At 59.8% G+C, this 17,097-nt stretch overlaps 1 protein-coding gene across 1 annotated transcript; it reads right to left on the bottom strand.

The window, feature by feature from the left end:
• Positions 1 to 289: 289 nt before the first annotated feature.
• TGFB1I1 (transforming growth factor beta 1 induced transcript 1) lies at positions 290 to 15,060 on the bottom strand. Its single transcript, XM_074954354.1, has 11 exons — positions 15,005 to 15,060; positions 10,572 to 10,726; positions 10,218 to 10,285; positions 9,581 to 9,723; positions 8,890 to 8,986; positions 8,502 to 8,607; positions 5,180 to 5,419; positions 4,452 to 4,625; positions 2,228 to 2,309; positions 1,809 to 1,957; positions 290 to 655 (listed from the first exon to the last, which is right to left on the bottom strand). Exons 1-11 carry the CDS (start codon positions 15,015 to 15,017, stop codon positions 389 to 391), a joined length of 1,494 nt encoding a protein of 497 aa, XP_074810455.1. The 5' UTR covers positions 15,018 to 15,060; the 3' UTR covers positions 290 to 388.
• Between the last annotated feature and the right edge of the window lie 2,037 nt (positions 15,061 to 17,097).

Genomic DNA, 17,097 nt, shown 5'->3' on the forward strand with positions numbered 1-17,097 from the left:
CTTGGGAGGCATGGCTTACCCCGCCTTTGGCAATGATTGACATGCCTGTGCTGGGGACCATGGCCTTTCCATCCCCCACTCAGAGACGGTGGGCGTGGCTATGCCAGCTAAGGGGCCTGCCGGGGCGTGGCCTTTCTGTGGGGTGCCCCCTGCTGGGGGGTGAATGTGCCCAGGGCATGGCCTGCTGAAGCACGGCTGTGGGGTGGGGCGTGGCTTGCCCAACATGGCTGGGCCAGGGGCGGGGCCTGCTGGGCCAGGAGGCGGGGTATGATGGGATGTGGCTGGGCCAGGGGGCGGGGCCTGTTGGGGGTGTGGCTAGGGCAGGGGGCGGGGCCTGTTGGGGTGTGGCTGGGCCCGGGGGCGGGGCCTGCCTGGAGAAGGGCGGGGCTCAGCCGAAGAGCTTGAGGAAGCAGGGGTGGCAGTAGGGCTTGTCGTTCTGCTCCTTGAAGGTGCCCTTGTTGAGCTGCTTGAGGCAGAAGGCGCAGACGAAGTGCTCGGGGTGGAACTTGCGGGCCATGGCGGTGATGCAGCGCCCGGCGATGGGCTTCTCGCAGCCCCAGCACAGCGAGCCCCGCTGTTTGTGGTAGTGCGTCTCGCAGAAGGGCCGCCCGTCATGCTCGAAAAAACTGCCCTGCAGGAACGGCGCGTAGCACTCCTGGGGGGGGAAGGGGCAGGAGGGGTGAGTGCACGCACCGCCCCTCCCACACGCTGCCCCGGCTTCCCTCCCCTCACCTCTCCCTGCATGGCCCCCTTCCCGGCCCCCCGCCTCCCCCCCGCACTGCCCCCTCCCCCACCTTCCCCAGACTCCCACAGCCCCCTGCACTGCCCCGTCCCCTCATCCCCCACATTGCCCCCTCCCCCGCCACTGCTCACACTGCATCTTCCCCTCCCACTCCCCATCCCCCTGCACTCCCTCCCCTGCCTCCTCCCACCCTGCCCCCTCCCCATTCCCCCCACCTCCCCCCCACATTTCACCTTCCCTCTGCACTGCCCCATCCCCCACAGCCCCTCCCCACCTTCCCCACACTCCCACAGCTCCCTGCACTGCCCCATCCCCTCATCCCCCACATTGCCCCCTCCCCCACCACTGCTCACACTGCATCTTCCCCTCCCACTCCCCATCCCCCTGCACTCCCTCCCCCACCTCCCCCTCATTTCACCTTCCCTCTGCACTGCCCTATCCCCCACAGCCCCTCCCCCACCTTCCCCACACTCCCACAGCCCCCTGCACTGCCCCGTCCCCTCATCCCCCACATTGCCCCCTCCCCCACCACTGCTCGCACTGCATCTTCCCCTCCCACTCCCCATCCCCCTGCACTCCCTCCCCCACCTCCCCCTCATTTCACCTTCCCTCTTCACTGCCCTATCCCCCACAGCCCCTCCCCCACCTTCTCCACACTCCCACAGCCCCCTGCACTGCCCCGTCCCCTCATCCCCCACATTGCCCCCTCCCCCACCACTGCTCGCACTGCATCTTCCCCTCCCACTCCCCATCCCCCTGCACTCCATCCCCTGCCTCCACCCACACTGCCCCCTCCCCATTCCCCCCACCTCCCCCTGCACTGCACCTTCCCTCTGCACTGCCCCATCCCCCCACTTCCTCTGCGCTTCCCCATCTCCTCCCCCCCAGCACTGCACATTCCCCATACTCCCAGCACTCCCCCATCCCCCAGAGTGCCCCTCCCCTATTCCCTCCATGGTCCCTCCTACCCCAACATTGCACTGCCCTCTTCCCCCACCTCCTCCCCCACTGCCCCCTCCCCTCCAGCCCCACAGCGCTGTGCCCGGGCGGTGAGGGGGGGCCTCACCCTGCAGACAAAGCACTCAGGGTGCCAGAGGGCGCTGAGGGCCGAGATGTAGTTCTCCAGGATGGCCTGGCCACAGCCCTGGCAGCGCGTGGAGAAGAGCTCGTAGAAGTCCTGGCGGCAGTACTGCTGGCCGTCCTTCTCATGGAAGCCTGTGGGGGGAGACAGAGAGCAGGGTCCAGTGGGCTCCTCAGTGACCGGCCGCACTGCAGCAGGCTGGGGAGGGTCACTGCAAGTGAGGGGTCTGGGTGCTCCCACAGAGAGGGTGCAGTGGGGGGCAGTGCTAGTTGGGGGTGCTGTTCTCTGTCAAGCAATGGGGGCAATGCTAGTTGGGGGACTGGTGTGTCTCATGGAGGGGTTACTGGGGCGCAGCCTAGGTCCCCTGAGATGTGGGATACAGTGGGGCAGGGGTGCTCACTCACCTTCCTCCCCGAAGGGCCTCCCGCACTTCACACAGCAGAAATGCTCCGGGTGCCAGTTCTTGTCCAGAGCTGTCACCATTTTCTGGAAGGGACAGAGTCAGGGTGTGACACTCTGTGCCTCAAAATAGCACCCTGGGCCCCCCCACATTCACCACTGCAGTATGATTATGAAGTGTTTTGTACAACGTATGCCTTGTGAGGTATCATTTCAGAAGTCTTGAGCCATTGAACATTGCTATCCTGTTGGATTGGACATGTGATCGTTGTATCTGACATTATGAAATTTTGCTATGTGTGTGTTACTGGAATAGGTGGTGAGATTGGGAATCGCCCACAGCCAGCCTTTGAGAGGCAACAAAGGAGCGCCTAGTAAGACAGATTTACAACAGGACCAGCCAGATATGTGTTGATGGCCCATTAAGGGGAATCGACTCTTCCAGTGGTCATCCCAGAGACTCCTCAGAGAGGGCACATACCCAGTGAAAGCCGCCTAACCCACATCACAGCAAGGATCATTCTGGCAGCTGGAGGAAAGTATAAAAGAGGGAGAGTGACATCATCACTTGGCCTCTCTTCTCCCCCATCTCAACACCTGCAAGAGCATCTGGAAGACAAAGACTTTGAACTAGGGAGATTGGTCCCAGGCTGGGAAGGGAATCCAGCCTGTGTATTGAGAACTGTGAGCTGCCGGTACCATCTATTAGGGTGAGAAACTGCTTGACTCAAATCTTGCTTAGTCTGTAGACTTTAGAGTGCAAATTTATTTTTATTTCTTCTGTAACCAACTTTGAGCTCTATGCCAGCTACTTATAATCACTTAAAATCGATCTTTCTGTAGTTAATAAATCTGTTTAAATTTCACCTAAAACAGTGCAGTTTTGGTTGAAGTGCTTGGGGAATCTCGGCTCAGGTTAACAAGGGCCATCGCATGTCCACTACCCTTTGTTGGCGTGGCGAACTAATTAATGAGCTTTCACTGTCCAAGAGAGTCTTGAGCAGTGTAAGACGGTATATTTCTGGGGTGCAAGGCTGGGGACTGGGGTGATTGGCTGGTGCCTCTCTCTTTATAATTCATGCCTGGCTGAGAGAGCCTTCATGCAATTTCGCTGGGTGTGGGGCTCCCCATGCTGATGGCTGAGTGATCACAGCACCTGGAGGGGTTTGCTGCTTGTCACTGGCATAGCTTTGTGAGAGACAGCCCAGGCTGGAGAGTTAAGGAGGCACAGTGGTCTCACAGTTTCAGGTTGTTCCCCGGGGGGGGGGGGGGCGGTCTCATCACACAGGGTGAGATGACCCCACTTGCCTGAAGGGGGAGCTACCACCCTAGATTCCACTGCACCACGCTACACTCTGGCGCTGCATGGCCAATTCCCCACCCACACCCACTGCCTTATGTTACACTGCATTGCCCTGCAATGTTCCATGTACTGTTGTGTCACTCTGCATCATAGCACACTGCATCCCATAGATTCTCACTGCTTTCTGAGGCATTACCCTGCCTTCTCTAGCACTGCACTGGCAATCTGTACTGGACTGTTTTATGTCAGTGCACTGTATTCTATCACACTGCAATCTGCAGCCCTACATTCCATGTCATAACAGTGCAGTCAGTGCACTGCATTCTATAGCCTCACCACACATGCTGTTGGGTCTCACTGCATGCAGTCACTCCATACAGTACTGCACTGCATTGTGTTTAACTGCACTCAGCCACTGCATTGCTCACACTACACGCTATAGCACTATACCAAAGTATATAGCACTGCATTCTACAGTGCTGCATTGCACCGTGTGGCACACTGCTCTGTCACACTGTGTATCACTGCATGCACTACACTGTGTGGCACTGTGCTGTCTCACATTGAGGGTACACTTTTTGCAATGTGCTGCCCCGTGTGGCACTACACTAACACTGCACTGAATTGTGTTGAACTGTGCTCTCACACCGAATGTCACTGCATGCTCTAACACTGTCACACTACAAGGTACTGCACAGCACTCTCACACTGCACTGCATTGTCTGGCACTGTGCTCTCACCCTTCATAACAGTGCATGGCACTGCACTCTCACACTGCACTGCATTCATTGGCACTGTGCTCTCACCCTTCATAACACTGCATGGCACTGCACTCTCTCACACAGCACTGTGCAGCACTGCATCCTCCTGCACTGCACTGAGCTCTGAGGGAATGGCACCAGCAGGGTGCTGCGTGGCCAACTCACATCCAGGATGGGCTCATTGCAGAGGCCGCAGCGGGGCGAGAAAAGCTGGAAGTAGTCCCTCTCACAGTAGGGGGCGCCATCCTTCTCGAAGAAGTTGCTGCCCCCCATCTCCTTCTGGCAGTGGGTGCAGACGAAGTGCTCGGGGTGCCAGGTGTTGCCCAGCGCCGTCACCACCTGGGCAAGGGCGGGTGGGAGGGCAGACAGACAGACAGATAGATAGATGGATGCACACCCATTACCAAGAGGAGAAAAGACTCAGCTCCTCCCTTCTCCCACTTCCCACACTGGCCCCTCCCTTTCCCCTCACTAGTCCTGGACTCCCACCTCCACAGGCCTCTTCCTCCCTCCCCCCATTTCCCCCAACCCCTCCTCGTCCGCCAGATAGCCCCTCCCCTGACCTGCCTGCCCTCCCCCTCACACCCCACCTGGTGCTCCTCCTTTTCCCCCACCCTCCCCCTCCCCAGTGCTGCACGGTCCCACCCCCCGTCCACTCTGTGCCCTACCACATCCTCCGCATCTCCCACCCGCTCTTCCAACCTGTCCCTCCCCTTCCAAAACTGACCCCGCCCCCTCCCCAATCTGTCCTCCCCTAATCCACTTCCCAGTCCTACCCCTGATTGCTCCCAAGTGCCCTGCTCCTCTGCGCGCCCCCAGCCCCTGAGTCCTGTACCCACCTCCCTGATTTCCCCTCCCCCTTCCCCCCCAGGTGCCCCCAGTCCTCCCCGCACCTGCCCAGCGATGGGTTTCTGGCAGGAGGCACACAGCCCCTTGGTGCTGGTGGAGATCCCCTGGCGGCTCAGGTCCGACTGCAGCATCACCAGCATGCTGTCCAAGTTGCCACCCTGCGGGGCCGGCGCTCCTGGGGGGGGCGGCCCCGAGGGGCTGGGGCAGACGGATGACATCACCGGCTGCTGCGCCAGGGAGACTCGGGCGGGGGCCGGGGGTGGCGCGGCCGAGACCCCTGGGAGCTGGAAGGGAACCGGCTGTGATATGAGGTGCTGAGACATGCACCAAAAGGCGCCTGGGCGATACAGCACCACGCTGTGTCCCAACGGAGAGCAATGCAGGGCGCGCCACGCAGCGCCAAACCAAGCTGCCCGTATTGGCACCAGGCAGGGCTGTATGGCCCTGCAGGAGCCGTAACCACAAATGACACCAAACTGTTCCACAAAGCACCGGTCGCATCCCATTCATTGCCCCCATCTTCCCCCCCCCACCCCTCCAAGGAATGACACAGGACACCAAATTGTGCCCGTCCCTGCCACACAGCCTCTGAAGCACCACAACACCCCGTGCCCCATGGCCACAAACAGCACCCTAACTCCCTGCCCCCAACTCACTGTGCCAGGCGTTACGCCAACCAGCCACCCCAAACCTGGCCACAGCCTCTGCCACCCAGCCATGGTGGGTGCTGGCCAGTCTGTACCACAGCACCCCCTTACCCATGCCAGGGCAGATCAGAGCATGCCACCCCAATCCATTTCATGCCACAGGCCATGCCAGCCACCATTCCACGCCAGGTGATGCTCTGTACCTCGGGGGAACACCCTGCATCCCCATCTTCATCCTTATCTTGATTGTGTGGTAGCCAATGCAAAGTTTGTCATGTCGGGTGTCTTCAGAAGACTCATGATGGAACTGAGCATTGTTGTTATAGTGATGTTGTAAACATGTTGTAATAGGTGTGTGATTTCATGTATGTAGTTATGAGGCTGAAAAGGTGTCCTCACAGCTTAAAACAAGCCCAGGCAAAAACTCTCCAGGAGCTGAGGGGCAGTTCACACCTCATCAGGGCATGTATGGGACAAACCCAGCCCAGCCTCACAGGAACAAAGGACACTGGCCTAGGCAGCAACAAAGGATCTGCTGGGCTCTCGAGTGAGTCACCCCCCTTCCCTTGGTCAGCCAGGGACTACGATGAGGTAATGCTCACCTGACTCTGAAGGGGTGTGGGGGGCAAAGCCAAGAGGGAGGAAAGGACATGATAAAAGGGAGAGACATTTTGCCATGCTCTCTCTCTTCCACCTCCATCTACAGACACCATCACCACCAAGTGACTGAAGCGCTGATCAAAGGGGAGAGCCTGGTTGAAGGGCAACCAGCCAGCCTGTGGTGAGAAGCATCTAAGTTGGTAAGGACACTGAAAGTGTTAAGATCAGCTTAGAATGCGTTTTGCTTTTATTTCATTTGACCAAATCTGACTTGTTGTGCTTTGACTTACAATAACTTAAATCTATATTTTGTAGTTAATAAATCTTTTTGTTTATTCTACCTGAAGCAGTGCGTTTGGTTTGCAGTGTGTCAGAGTCTCCCCTTGGGATAACAAGCCTGGTACATAGCAATTGCTTTGTTAAATTGACAAACTCATATGAGCTTGCAGAGTCCAGTGGGCATAACTGGACACTGCCAGATGGAGGTTCCTAGGGTTGTGTCTGGGACCGGAGCTATTGGCTAGTGTCACTCGGTTGCACAATCCAAGCAGCAGCTGGCCAAAAGTGCTCACTCACGTAGCAGGGAGCAGCTGACATGCCAGAGGCTGTGCGTGACCAGCCCAGGAGTGGGGGTTCTCACAGCAGAGCAGGGTAAGGCTGGCTCCCAGAGTTGAGGATTGGAGTGACCTAGCAGATCACCAGTCCAGATAACACCAGGGGAACGTCACAGTGCCATGCCAGACTGGTTTCTGCACTACGCTGTACCCTGCTGCTGGGATATGGGGCACCACGCCAAGTCATCTGTTACCTACCTTGGCATTCGGTGCCACACCCATTCCAGTTAGACAGAGAATCCCACACCAGGCACTCGCTGTGTTCACCTGTCCACCAGGCCAAACCAGCAGCACCGGGCTGCACCATGCCATGCTATACAATACCCAATGCCATGCAGTACCATCCCAGCAAGCTACAGAGCCTGATGCTGCGCTGTGCATCACCACACCCAGAAGGATGCCACCCTGCCCTGCCCCACGGCGGCAGCTCGCCGCCCCAGCACTGTCCAGTGCCAAACAGCACCACACGGCACACAGCAGCAGGCCAGGCTGAGCCACATACCAGAGTGTGGGCTGTCAGAAGGCTGGTGCCAGGGCAGGAATGTGCCCGGTGCCTGGGCTCCCGCAGGGCAGCTGTAGGCAGGGGACAGGCAGAGTCAGCTGCCCGCCACACGGGTGATCTCACCAGGCCACGTCTGATCCCAGGCAGCTGCCAGCTGTCCCCCAGACTCACCCCTCCTGGCTCCCCTGTAAGAGGGCACGCGCTTGTGCACCACCGTGTCCTTTTTCACACTCACGATCACAGCCCCCGTCACCCATGTTGGCACCAACACCTGTGGTTTCTCACCCATGCCCAGATACTTGCCACAGCCACTTCCACACTCGCTTGCCCACCTGCTGGGTCGCTCTTTCTTGCACCCCCATTTGCACACACACAAACCGACCTTTGCACTTGCTTGAACACACATACTGCGTGCATGCCTGTGGGCTCATGAACTTATTCCCACACATTCTTTCTTGCATGTTCATTTCCACATCCACACAGACCCAGGGTCCCTTGCACACTGACTCTCACACTAATTATTGTGCACACTTATGTGCACACACTGCCCCTTGCTCACTCATTTGCACATACTGCCCCTTGCGCACACACTCTCCCATGCTCATTTGCATGCACTGCATCTTGCACATTCATGTGCATTTGCTCATTAGCACACTTGCTCTTCCATGATCATTTAGAGGCTCACTCAGACACGCCATTGAACCCTCATTTGTGCATACATTTGCATACACCACTTCTCACACATGCTTTTCTACTCCCATTTCTGCACACACATTTGCACACACATTCTCCCTTGTCCACATACCAGCCTTTGCTCGCTCTCACTCTCTCACACACACACACACAAGTCCCTCCTCTTGCACACACGTGCCCCCTCCCCCCATTGCTTCTTTTACTCCCACACTTACTGGATCCCATCGGGGGACAGGAAGAGTCCGAATCCCATTAGCCCCCACCCCCAGACTGAGCCTTGTCCCCCATAGTGCCTCTGTACCAGACTCACGTTGCTCTGGACTCTGAAGTCCGACAATGAGGCCATGAGTTTGTCCAGCTCCAGGGTAGCAGATGTGGCTGATGGCTTCACAGGAGGGGGGGTGGAGCCAGCCGAGCTAGGAGGGAAACGACAGCATGGTCATTGGGCCCCCCAACTTCCCACCAAAGGCTCCCAGCGCTGTTTGTACAGGAATCCCTCACCCCGCCTGAAATGCATATGCTTCGGGGGGGGGGGGGGAAGGGGGAGCGTGCAGTGGCTGATTATACAGGGATCCTTCACCTGGCACTGAGATGCAGCCACCTCTGGGGTGTTGCCCATTCAGTACTGAGTCTGGAGTCCCAACCAGTGGGATATTTAACCCCATGGACCAACCGCCAGAAATGGGAGGGTCACTCACTGGCTTGGGGACCCCCCTTCCCCAGCATCCTCTGGTTTCTCCTTCCGCTTCTCCCCATCAGGGCCCTTGTTGGATGGGAACTGGGACATGATTTCGTCTGGGGAAAAGACAGACAGACAGACAAACGCACACATACATACACAGTATTTCCATTAGTTGCCTGCAGTGACCAAGCGTATCCACCAGGGGAAAATATTTCACAACCATAGGGAGAGATGCTAAGGCCTAGAGTGGCCCCAATCCCAGGCCAATAGAGCATGCCAGTGCCATGGAGGGGAGGCCGTATCCTGGCCCAGCTGGGGGCGGCGGTGCCCCGGAGGGGAGCCCGGATCCCGGCCCAGGGGGTGGCGATGCCCCAGAGGAGAGACCGGATCCCGGACCAGCAGGGGGCGGCGGTGCCCCGGAGGGGAGCCTAGAACCCGGACCAGCAGGGGGAGGCAGTATTCCGGAGGGGAGCCCGGCCCAGGGGGTGGCGGTGCCCCGGAGGGGAGCCCGGATCCCGGACCAGCAGGGGGCGGCGGTGCCCCAGAGGGGAGCCTGGATCCCGGACCAGCAGGGGGCGGCGGTATTCCGGAGGGGAGCCCGGCCCAGGGGGTGGCGGTGCCCCGGAGGGGAGCCTGGATCCCGGACCAGCAGGGGGCGGCGGTGCGCCAAAGCAGCAGTGCCGCGGGTGAGGGTGGCAGCGCCCTACCTGTGATGTTGAACTGTGTGGCGTTGAGCTCCTGCAGCAGCCGGTCCAGCTCACAGAGGCCGGCACCCAGCACCCCGCTGGACGAGGAGAAGGGTGGCGCGGCTGGCTCCTTGGGCCGGGGCGAGCGGGGCTTGCAGACAGTGCTGGGGGGGAGCAGAGGGTGAGCAGAGTGCGGGGAGCAGCCCCCCTCCCCCAGCCACCTCGCAGGGAGGAGCCAGCTCCCACCCAGCCCAGGGAGCAGTGGGGAGGCAGGGCGGGATGGAGACGCTATTTATAGGGAGCCTCTTAATGGAGCAGCTGGACCATGGCCAGCAGGGACTGGGCCAAAGCCAAGGGGAGGCCTGCCTGCTGCCACCCCTGCCCCATCCCCGCTCGCTTCTCCTTCCCCACCCCACACTCCCCACCGCACACTTCTCCTCCCCTGCCCCAGAAACCCCACCCCGCCCGCTTCTTCTCCCCTGCCCCCACCCCTCCACTCCCACCCACTTCTCCCCCGCCCTACACACCCCACCCCTGCCAGTCTCTCCCTCCCTTCCCCCAGTGAGCTCCCCCCCCAGCTCCTTACCCACACTCATACCCTTCACTCCCTCCCAGTACCGCCCCCTGTAGACCTAACCCTGCCGTGCTCGGGACCCACCTGTAGAGATGCTCTTTATCGCCCCCGCTAGGCAGGGCAGAGACAGGCAGAGGGTCCATGGACATGGCCTGCAAAGAGAGAGACATGAGGGGGTGCAAGGAGTCACTGAATGGGCCTCTATTCACCAGTGACATGAGATTGCTGGGTCTCAGACTAACCAGGGAGATGCAGCCACCTCTGGGGTGGGGTGCAGAGCCTGATGAACAGCTGCACAGGGATTGATCGTCCCTGCTCCCTGCAGCTCAGCGCCCCCTAGCACCACACTGGCAGATTGGGGCCAGGCCAGCACTGACAGAGAAGAGCGCCCCCTACTGAGCCCTCGCCCCACTCCCTGCAGTACCCCCCTAGTGTTACCTGCTGCTGAGGATTGTAGGGTGGAGGAGGGGGCCTGGCCTCAGGCGTCCCATCCTGCCCCAGCCCATTAGCATGGGCTGCCCCAGAGTCCGTGAGCAGTACTGGGCGCTTGGAAATGTGAGAGGTGGTGGTCTCCAGATCAGCCAGCAGGGCATCTGTCGGGGGAGCAGAGAGAGGTGGGGGGTCGGGGAGAGGCTAGGATGGATCTGGGGTGGACTGCTGGGGGGGAGGGGGCACAGAGAGGGAGCAGGGGCTTGGGGAAGCAGAGACAAGGGACAAGAAAAGGAAGAGAGGATGCCCAGGTCCGGGGCTGTGGAATTAGCATCAAGATCTGTAGTTTCCCAAAGCTGGGGGAAGGCTCCTGGAGTCCTGATCCTCTATCCCCCACTAGACCCCACTACCCTCCCGGAGCTGGGATAGAACCCAGGAGTCCTGACTCCCAGCCCCCCCACCTCTTACCAAAAGACTCCACTGCCCTCTCAGATCTGGGATAGAACCCAGTAGTCCTGACTCCCAGCCCCATGCTCTGACCATTAGACCCCACTCCTCTCCCAAGAATAGATTCAACCTTTAGCAATACAAATGATTCCCCGAGGCAGTGCCCTAGGAGTAGCCACATGTGCTGTGAACATGGGGAGCTCATACAGTACATACCAAACACCACTATACGGGGGCCAAGCAGGAAAGAAGGGGAGCCAGAGTCCCCTGGAAAAGGAGACGGGACAGAAGGAGATGGGGGGGCAGATGGGGAGGAGGGACAGAGGGGCATTGGGATTAGCACAATCTGTGAAGGGATAGTTCCCCGCCACACTCCCTGCAGCACAGCGCCCCCTGCTGAGCCCCCCCATCCACTCCCCGCAGCACAGCACCCCCCACTGAGCCCCCCATCCTCTCCCTGCAGCACGGCACCCCCTGCTGAGCCCCCCATCCACTCCCTGCACCTCCTAGCACCACAGGGGGGCCACCATTGACTATGCGGGGAGAGCGCCCCTGCCCCTTTCCCACCCCAGCCAACTCCCCCCTCTCATACAATCACTCCTTTGTGGGAACATTTTCCACCACAGACTGAGCCCCACAGAGGCCTTTTCATTCCCCAGCAGCCAGGAGCAGCCAAGCCAGGGAGGGGCAAGACCATGGATCACACACCAGCCTGACTCAGCCCTCACCAGCACCCTGGGCAAGCAACCCAGCACCGCAGTCAAAGAAGACCCTACGATAACACAGAGTGCCCACTGTCCCTCCGACCATAACAACCCATTGCTGTGCTCACAGGAGACCCTACGATAACACAGAGTGTCCACTGTCCCTCCAACCATAACAACCCATTGCTGTGCTCACAGGAGACCCTACGATAACACAGAGTGCCCACTGCACCTCCGACCATAACAACCCATTGCTGTGCTCACAGGAGACCCTACGATAACACAGAGTGCCCACTGCACCTCCGACCATAACAACCCATTGCTGTGCTCACAGGAGACCCTACGATAACACAGAGTGCCCACTGCACCTCCGACCATAACAACCCATTGCTGTGCTCACAGGAGACCCTACGATAACACAGAGTGCCCACTGCACCTCCGACCATAACAACCCATTGCTGTGCTCACAGGAGACCCTACGATAACACAGAGTGCCCACTGTCCCTCCGACCATAACAACCCATTGCTGTGCTCACAGGAGACCCTACAATAACACAGAGTGTCCACTGCCCCTCCAACCATAACAACCCATTGCTGTGCTCACAGGAGACCCTACGATAACACAGAGTGCCCACTGCCCCTCCAACCATAACAACCCATTGCTGTGCTCACAGGAGACCCTACGATAACACAGAGTGCCCACTGCCCCCCTTCCATAACAACCCATTGCTGTGCTCACAGGAGACCCTACAATAACACAGAGTGTCCACTGCCCCTCCAACCATAACAACCCATTGCTGTGCTCACAGGAGACCCTACAATAACACAGAGTGCCCACTGCACCTCCGACCATAACAACCCATTGCTGTGCTCACAGGAGACCCTACGATAACACAGAGTGCCCACTGCCCCCCTTCCATAACAACCCATTGCAGTGCTCACAGGAGACCCTACGATAACACAGAGTGTCCACTGTCCCTCCGACCATAACAACACATTGCTGTGCTCACAGGAGACCCTACAATAACACAGAGTGCCCATTATCCCCCTACCATAACAAACCTGCACAGCATGCACAGGAGGCCCTACAATAATGGGCACCCTACAACAACAAAGCAGTATTTTCAGCAACTGCTTATGGGAGACCCTACAAAAATAAACCAGAGCTTGTAACCCCAGTGCTTCCAAGCACTCTGCAACAACAAACCATTGTGTGTAAATTCACCTCCCTACAACAAACTATCACGCGTAAATCCAAGTCCCTACAATGACAAACCAACATGTGTAAATACGAGACCCTACAATAACAAAACAGCACATGCCACCCATATCTCACATGAGGCCCCACCCAACCAAACAGCTCCTGCTGCTCACGAGCCACCCTACAATAACAACCCAGTGTATAGAGCCTTGTGCTCACAAGAGACCCTACGATAACAAAGCAATCTCGTAAATGTCCCTGCAGCAAACAATTGCAGGTGTTCAGCCTCAAGGCCCATAAGCAACCATATAAAAATAAAGGAGTCCTTGTGGACAACCCTACAATAACAAAGGAGTGTCAGCAGCCCTGGAGGTCCGGAAGAAACCCTACAATAATAACCCAGCATGGATAGCCCTCCCAAGTGACCCTACACTAGCAAACCACTGCTTGTGGTCACAGCCCTCACAGGAGACCCTACAACAACAAACCACAATGAATACAGTCCCTCTGTCAGTCACAGGAGACCCTACAATAACAAACCAGACCAGGGGACAGAGGGGGAAAGTGAGATTCAGGTTTAGTGAGCCCAGGGTGAGGGTTGACCATCCAGCCTCCATGGCTCCCCCCGCAGCCAGAACCCCTCCTCACCCAGTGGTTCCCCCAGTCCTGGTCACACCTGCTGTGGGCTGCCCGCCCCACCCTGCTGGTTTGGGGCCAGGAAGAGAGGGCAGCAACACTCCTGCTGGGAGGGGGTGCTGGGGAAATCTGGCAAGGGGGGGTGAATCCTGGGGTGGGGGGCTCAGTGAACCCCCCACACCCGTACCCCAGCACAGACATGTCTTCACGGCAGGACTCACTGGGGCTCTTACCTGGGTTGGGGATGGACAACCTCGGCACCCCACAACTCAGCACCCTATCCCCCCAGTTTAGCTCCCTCCCCTGGGATCCAGCCCCTGCTCTTAGGACTCAGACCCCCCCCAACCCAGATCCTATATTCTGGGACCCCCCTCCCACAGCCCTGCCCCCCCCCCCGGCTCCTTCCTGGAGTGCAGCCCCCAAACACCCTTCCTAGGACACAGCCTCCCCGCAGCGTGAAACACCCACCCATCGCCCAATAACACAGCCCACCCACAGCCTGCCCCCACCCCTATTCCTGGGACACCTTCCCGGGACACAGCCCCCCATCTCTTCCCACCTCAGCACTGCCCCCCCCACACACACACGTGTTAAGGGTTGAAGAGAAGGGACCCTGCGGCACATGGGTATAACTTTCTGAGGGGGGCAGCAGGGAGGGTGCTGGCGGGGGGTGGGGGGGAGGTCCCTGGTTATTAGCGCCCCCTGCAGGTTGGGCCCCACCCCAGGCCCCACAAAGCCACAGGAATGTGGTGAGAAATTCCTTCTCCTCCAGATGGGGACAGGCTGGGGAGGGGGGACGCAACCCCCCCTCAAAAAAATCCTCCTTCCCCATGCCCTGACCGCTCTGGGGAATGGCGGGGGGGGGGGGGAGAAGGATGGATGGGAGCAAAAAGCAGCCCGCGAGAGAGGAAAAGTTGGGGGGGAGAGAAAGAGAGAGAGAAAGACAGGAGTGAAAAGGAGAGAAGAGAGAGAAAGAGAGGGAAAGAAGGGAGCGAATGAGAGAGAGAAAAGAGGGAGAGAGAGAAAGGAGAGAAAGAGAGGAAAAGGGAGAGAAAAAGAGAGAAGGAGAGAGAAAAAGAAGGGAGCGAATGAGAGAGAGAAAAGAGGAGAGAGAAAAAGAAGGGAGTGAATGAGAGAGAGAAAAGAGAGAGAGAGAGAAAGAAGAGAGAGAAAGAGAGGAAAAGGGAGAGAAAAAGAGAGAAGGGGAGAGAAAAAGAAGGGAGCGAATGAGGAAAAGGGGGAGAGAGAAAAGGAAGGGAGTGAAAGAAAAAAAGAAAGAAGGAGAGAGGAAAAGGGAGAGAAAAAGAGGGAAAGAGAGAAGGAAGGCAGGGAAGGAGAGAAGGAAGGGAGGGAAGGAGGGGAAACAGTGAGCGGGGCAGCGGGCGCAGGGCGAGGGGCTGGGGCTGGGGCCGGGCTGGGCGCGGCGGGTCCCAGCCTGGCAGCGGGTCCCTTACCCAGGTCGTCCATGGCGGCCCGGCCCCAGCGGCGGATGGAGGCAGAGCCCCCCCCCCGATCCCCTCCCGCCCCGTGACGCGTCTTCCCGGAGAGCCAGGGAGCCCGGCTCCGGCCCCTGCGCGCTGACCATGTATGGCAACGGGGCATCGCTCGGCGCGCGGGGCTGGGAGCCCGGACTCCTGGGTTCCAGCCCTGAGGGAGGGGCCAGGGGCCAGCGGGTCAGGACAGGGACGGGGAGCCCGGACTCCTGGGTTCCATCCCCCAAGGGAGGGGAGTGGAGACGAGTGGGTGGTGGCTGGATGGGGAGCTCGGACTCCTGGGTTCAATCCCCCAACGGAGGGGAGTGGAGACGAGACGGTGGTGGCTGGATGGGGAGCTCGGACTCCTGGGTTCAATTCCCCAAGGAAGGGGAGTGGGGACGAGTGGGTGGTGACTGTATGGGGAGCCCGGACTCCTGGGTTCCATCCCCCAAGGGAGGGGAGTGGAGACGAGTGGGTGGTGGCTAGATGGGGAGCTCGGACTCCTGGGTTCCATCCCCCAACGGACGGGAGTGGAGACGAGACGCTGGTGGCTGTATGGGGAGCCCGGACTCCTGGGTTCCGTCCCCCACGGGAGGGGAGCGGGGACGAGTGGGTGGTGGCTAGATGGGGAGCCCGGACTCCTGGGTTCCACCCCCCAAGGAAGGGGAGTGGCGATTAGCGGGCTGGGGCAGGGGCGGGGAGCCCAGACTCCTGGGTTCCACCCCATGGGTTGGGGAGCTGGGACCAGCAACTGGTGGGGCTGGGAGCCTGGACCCCTCTTCTCTTTCCCTCCCTCCCTCCCCCCCCCAAGCTAGGCATAAACAGGCTAAGCCATTGCTTAGGGGCCCTCTTCCTTTTGTGGGGGGGGGCCCAAAACTACTCCTGCTGAGGGCCCCCAGTGGGCCAGCGCTGCGCTGGGAGGGGAGTGCGGCTTGTGGGTTAGAGCAGGGGCTGGGAGCCCGGACTCCTGGGTTCTCTCTTGTGCCATTCCCCTCTTGCTGCTGACGCTAAGGGAAGTGGGGAGGCCGCAGGGCCGGGGGGGTTCCGGCTCGGGCTTTTCTGGCTGGGACGTTGGGAAAAAACTGTCACCAAATGAGAGAATTGGCTGACTGTTCACAGGATGTGGGGAGAGGGGCCGGGGCCGGAGCCAAGAAAGGGGGAAGAGAGGTCCCCCAGCCAGGAGAACCAGAGGGGGGAGCGAAGGGCAGATCCCAGGAGCGAGGGAGGTGGGTGATGGGGGGGGAGGGAACAGAGGGAGCCAGGCAGGACCCCTGGCAGTGATAGTGGGGGCAGGGCAGGCTGGGGGAGGGCTCCCAGGGGCAGGGGATGGAGGAAAGGCTGGGGGGCTCCCAGTGGCAGAGGACAGAGGAGAGACGGGGGGGGGGGAGAAGAGGAGAAGCTGAGGGGGAGGAAGAGAGTCTGGGGGGTCTCCCAGTGGCAGAGGACAGAGGAGAGGCTGGAGGGGCTCCTAGTGGTGGGGGATGGAGGGCAGGCTTAGGGGGCTCCCAGTGGCAGAGGATAGAGGAGAGACTGGGTGGGGCAGGAAGAGAAGCTGGGGGGGCTCCCAGTGGCAGAGGATGGAGGGCAGGCTGACGGTGGCTCCCAGTGGCAGGGGACAGAGGAGAGGCTGGGGGGGGGGGGGAAGGAGAGGCGGGGGGGATGACACATCCCAGGCCCCGCACTCAGGAAGCAGCCCTCCCTTCCCCCCCAGCCCATCTGGAAGCAGTTGAGCAGCAGGCCTTTCCTGTGACACAGGGAGGGGAGGAGGGGGGGCCCAGCTGGAAGAGCAGCCAGCACCAAGCAGGGAGTCCACAGCCTGGTTCCCCCCCACCCCCAATCCACCACCCCCATCCTTGTCCCCAGCCCCCTCGGACTGGTGCTGCCCCAGCCCCTTCCAGGCTCAGGCACCGCCCCCCCCAGGCCGGGGGCAGATCCCACGCTGCCACTGCCCCCACCACACCCCAGCCAGGTGCAGAGATGGGAGATTAGCCTCAGCTGGGGTGGACGGGGATAGACAGTAGCAGGGGCGAGGAGCCAGGACTCCTGGGTTCTCTCTCCAGCTCTAGGGGGCC

The sequence above is a fragment of the Natator depressus genome, chromosome 6 (assembly GCF_965152275.1).
Source record: "Natator depressus isolate rNatDep1 chromosome 6, rNatDep2.hap1, whole genome shotgun sequence".
In the NCBI taxonomy this organism is placed as follows: domain Eukaryota; kingdom Metazoa; phylum Chordata; order Testudines; family Cheloniidae; genus Natator; species Natator depressus.

Bases quoted from the DNA above. Each gene is read 5' to 3' on its own strand.
- TGFB1I1 (XM_074954354.1), bottom strand. The intron at 8,987-9,580 runs GTAGGGCGCTGC...TCTTTTCCCCAG, and splicing joins CACACAGTTCAACATCACAG to ACGAAATCATGTCCCAGTTC. The intron at 5,420-8,501 runs GTGAGTCTGGTA...GTTCCCTTCCAG, and splicing joins ACTTCAGAGTCCAGAGCAAC to CTCCCAGGGGTCTCGGCCGC.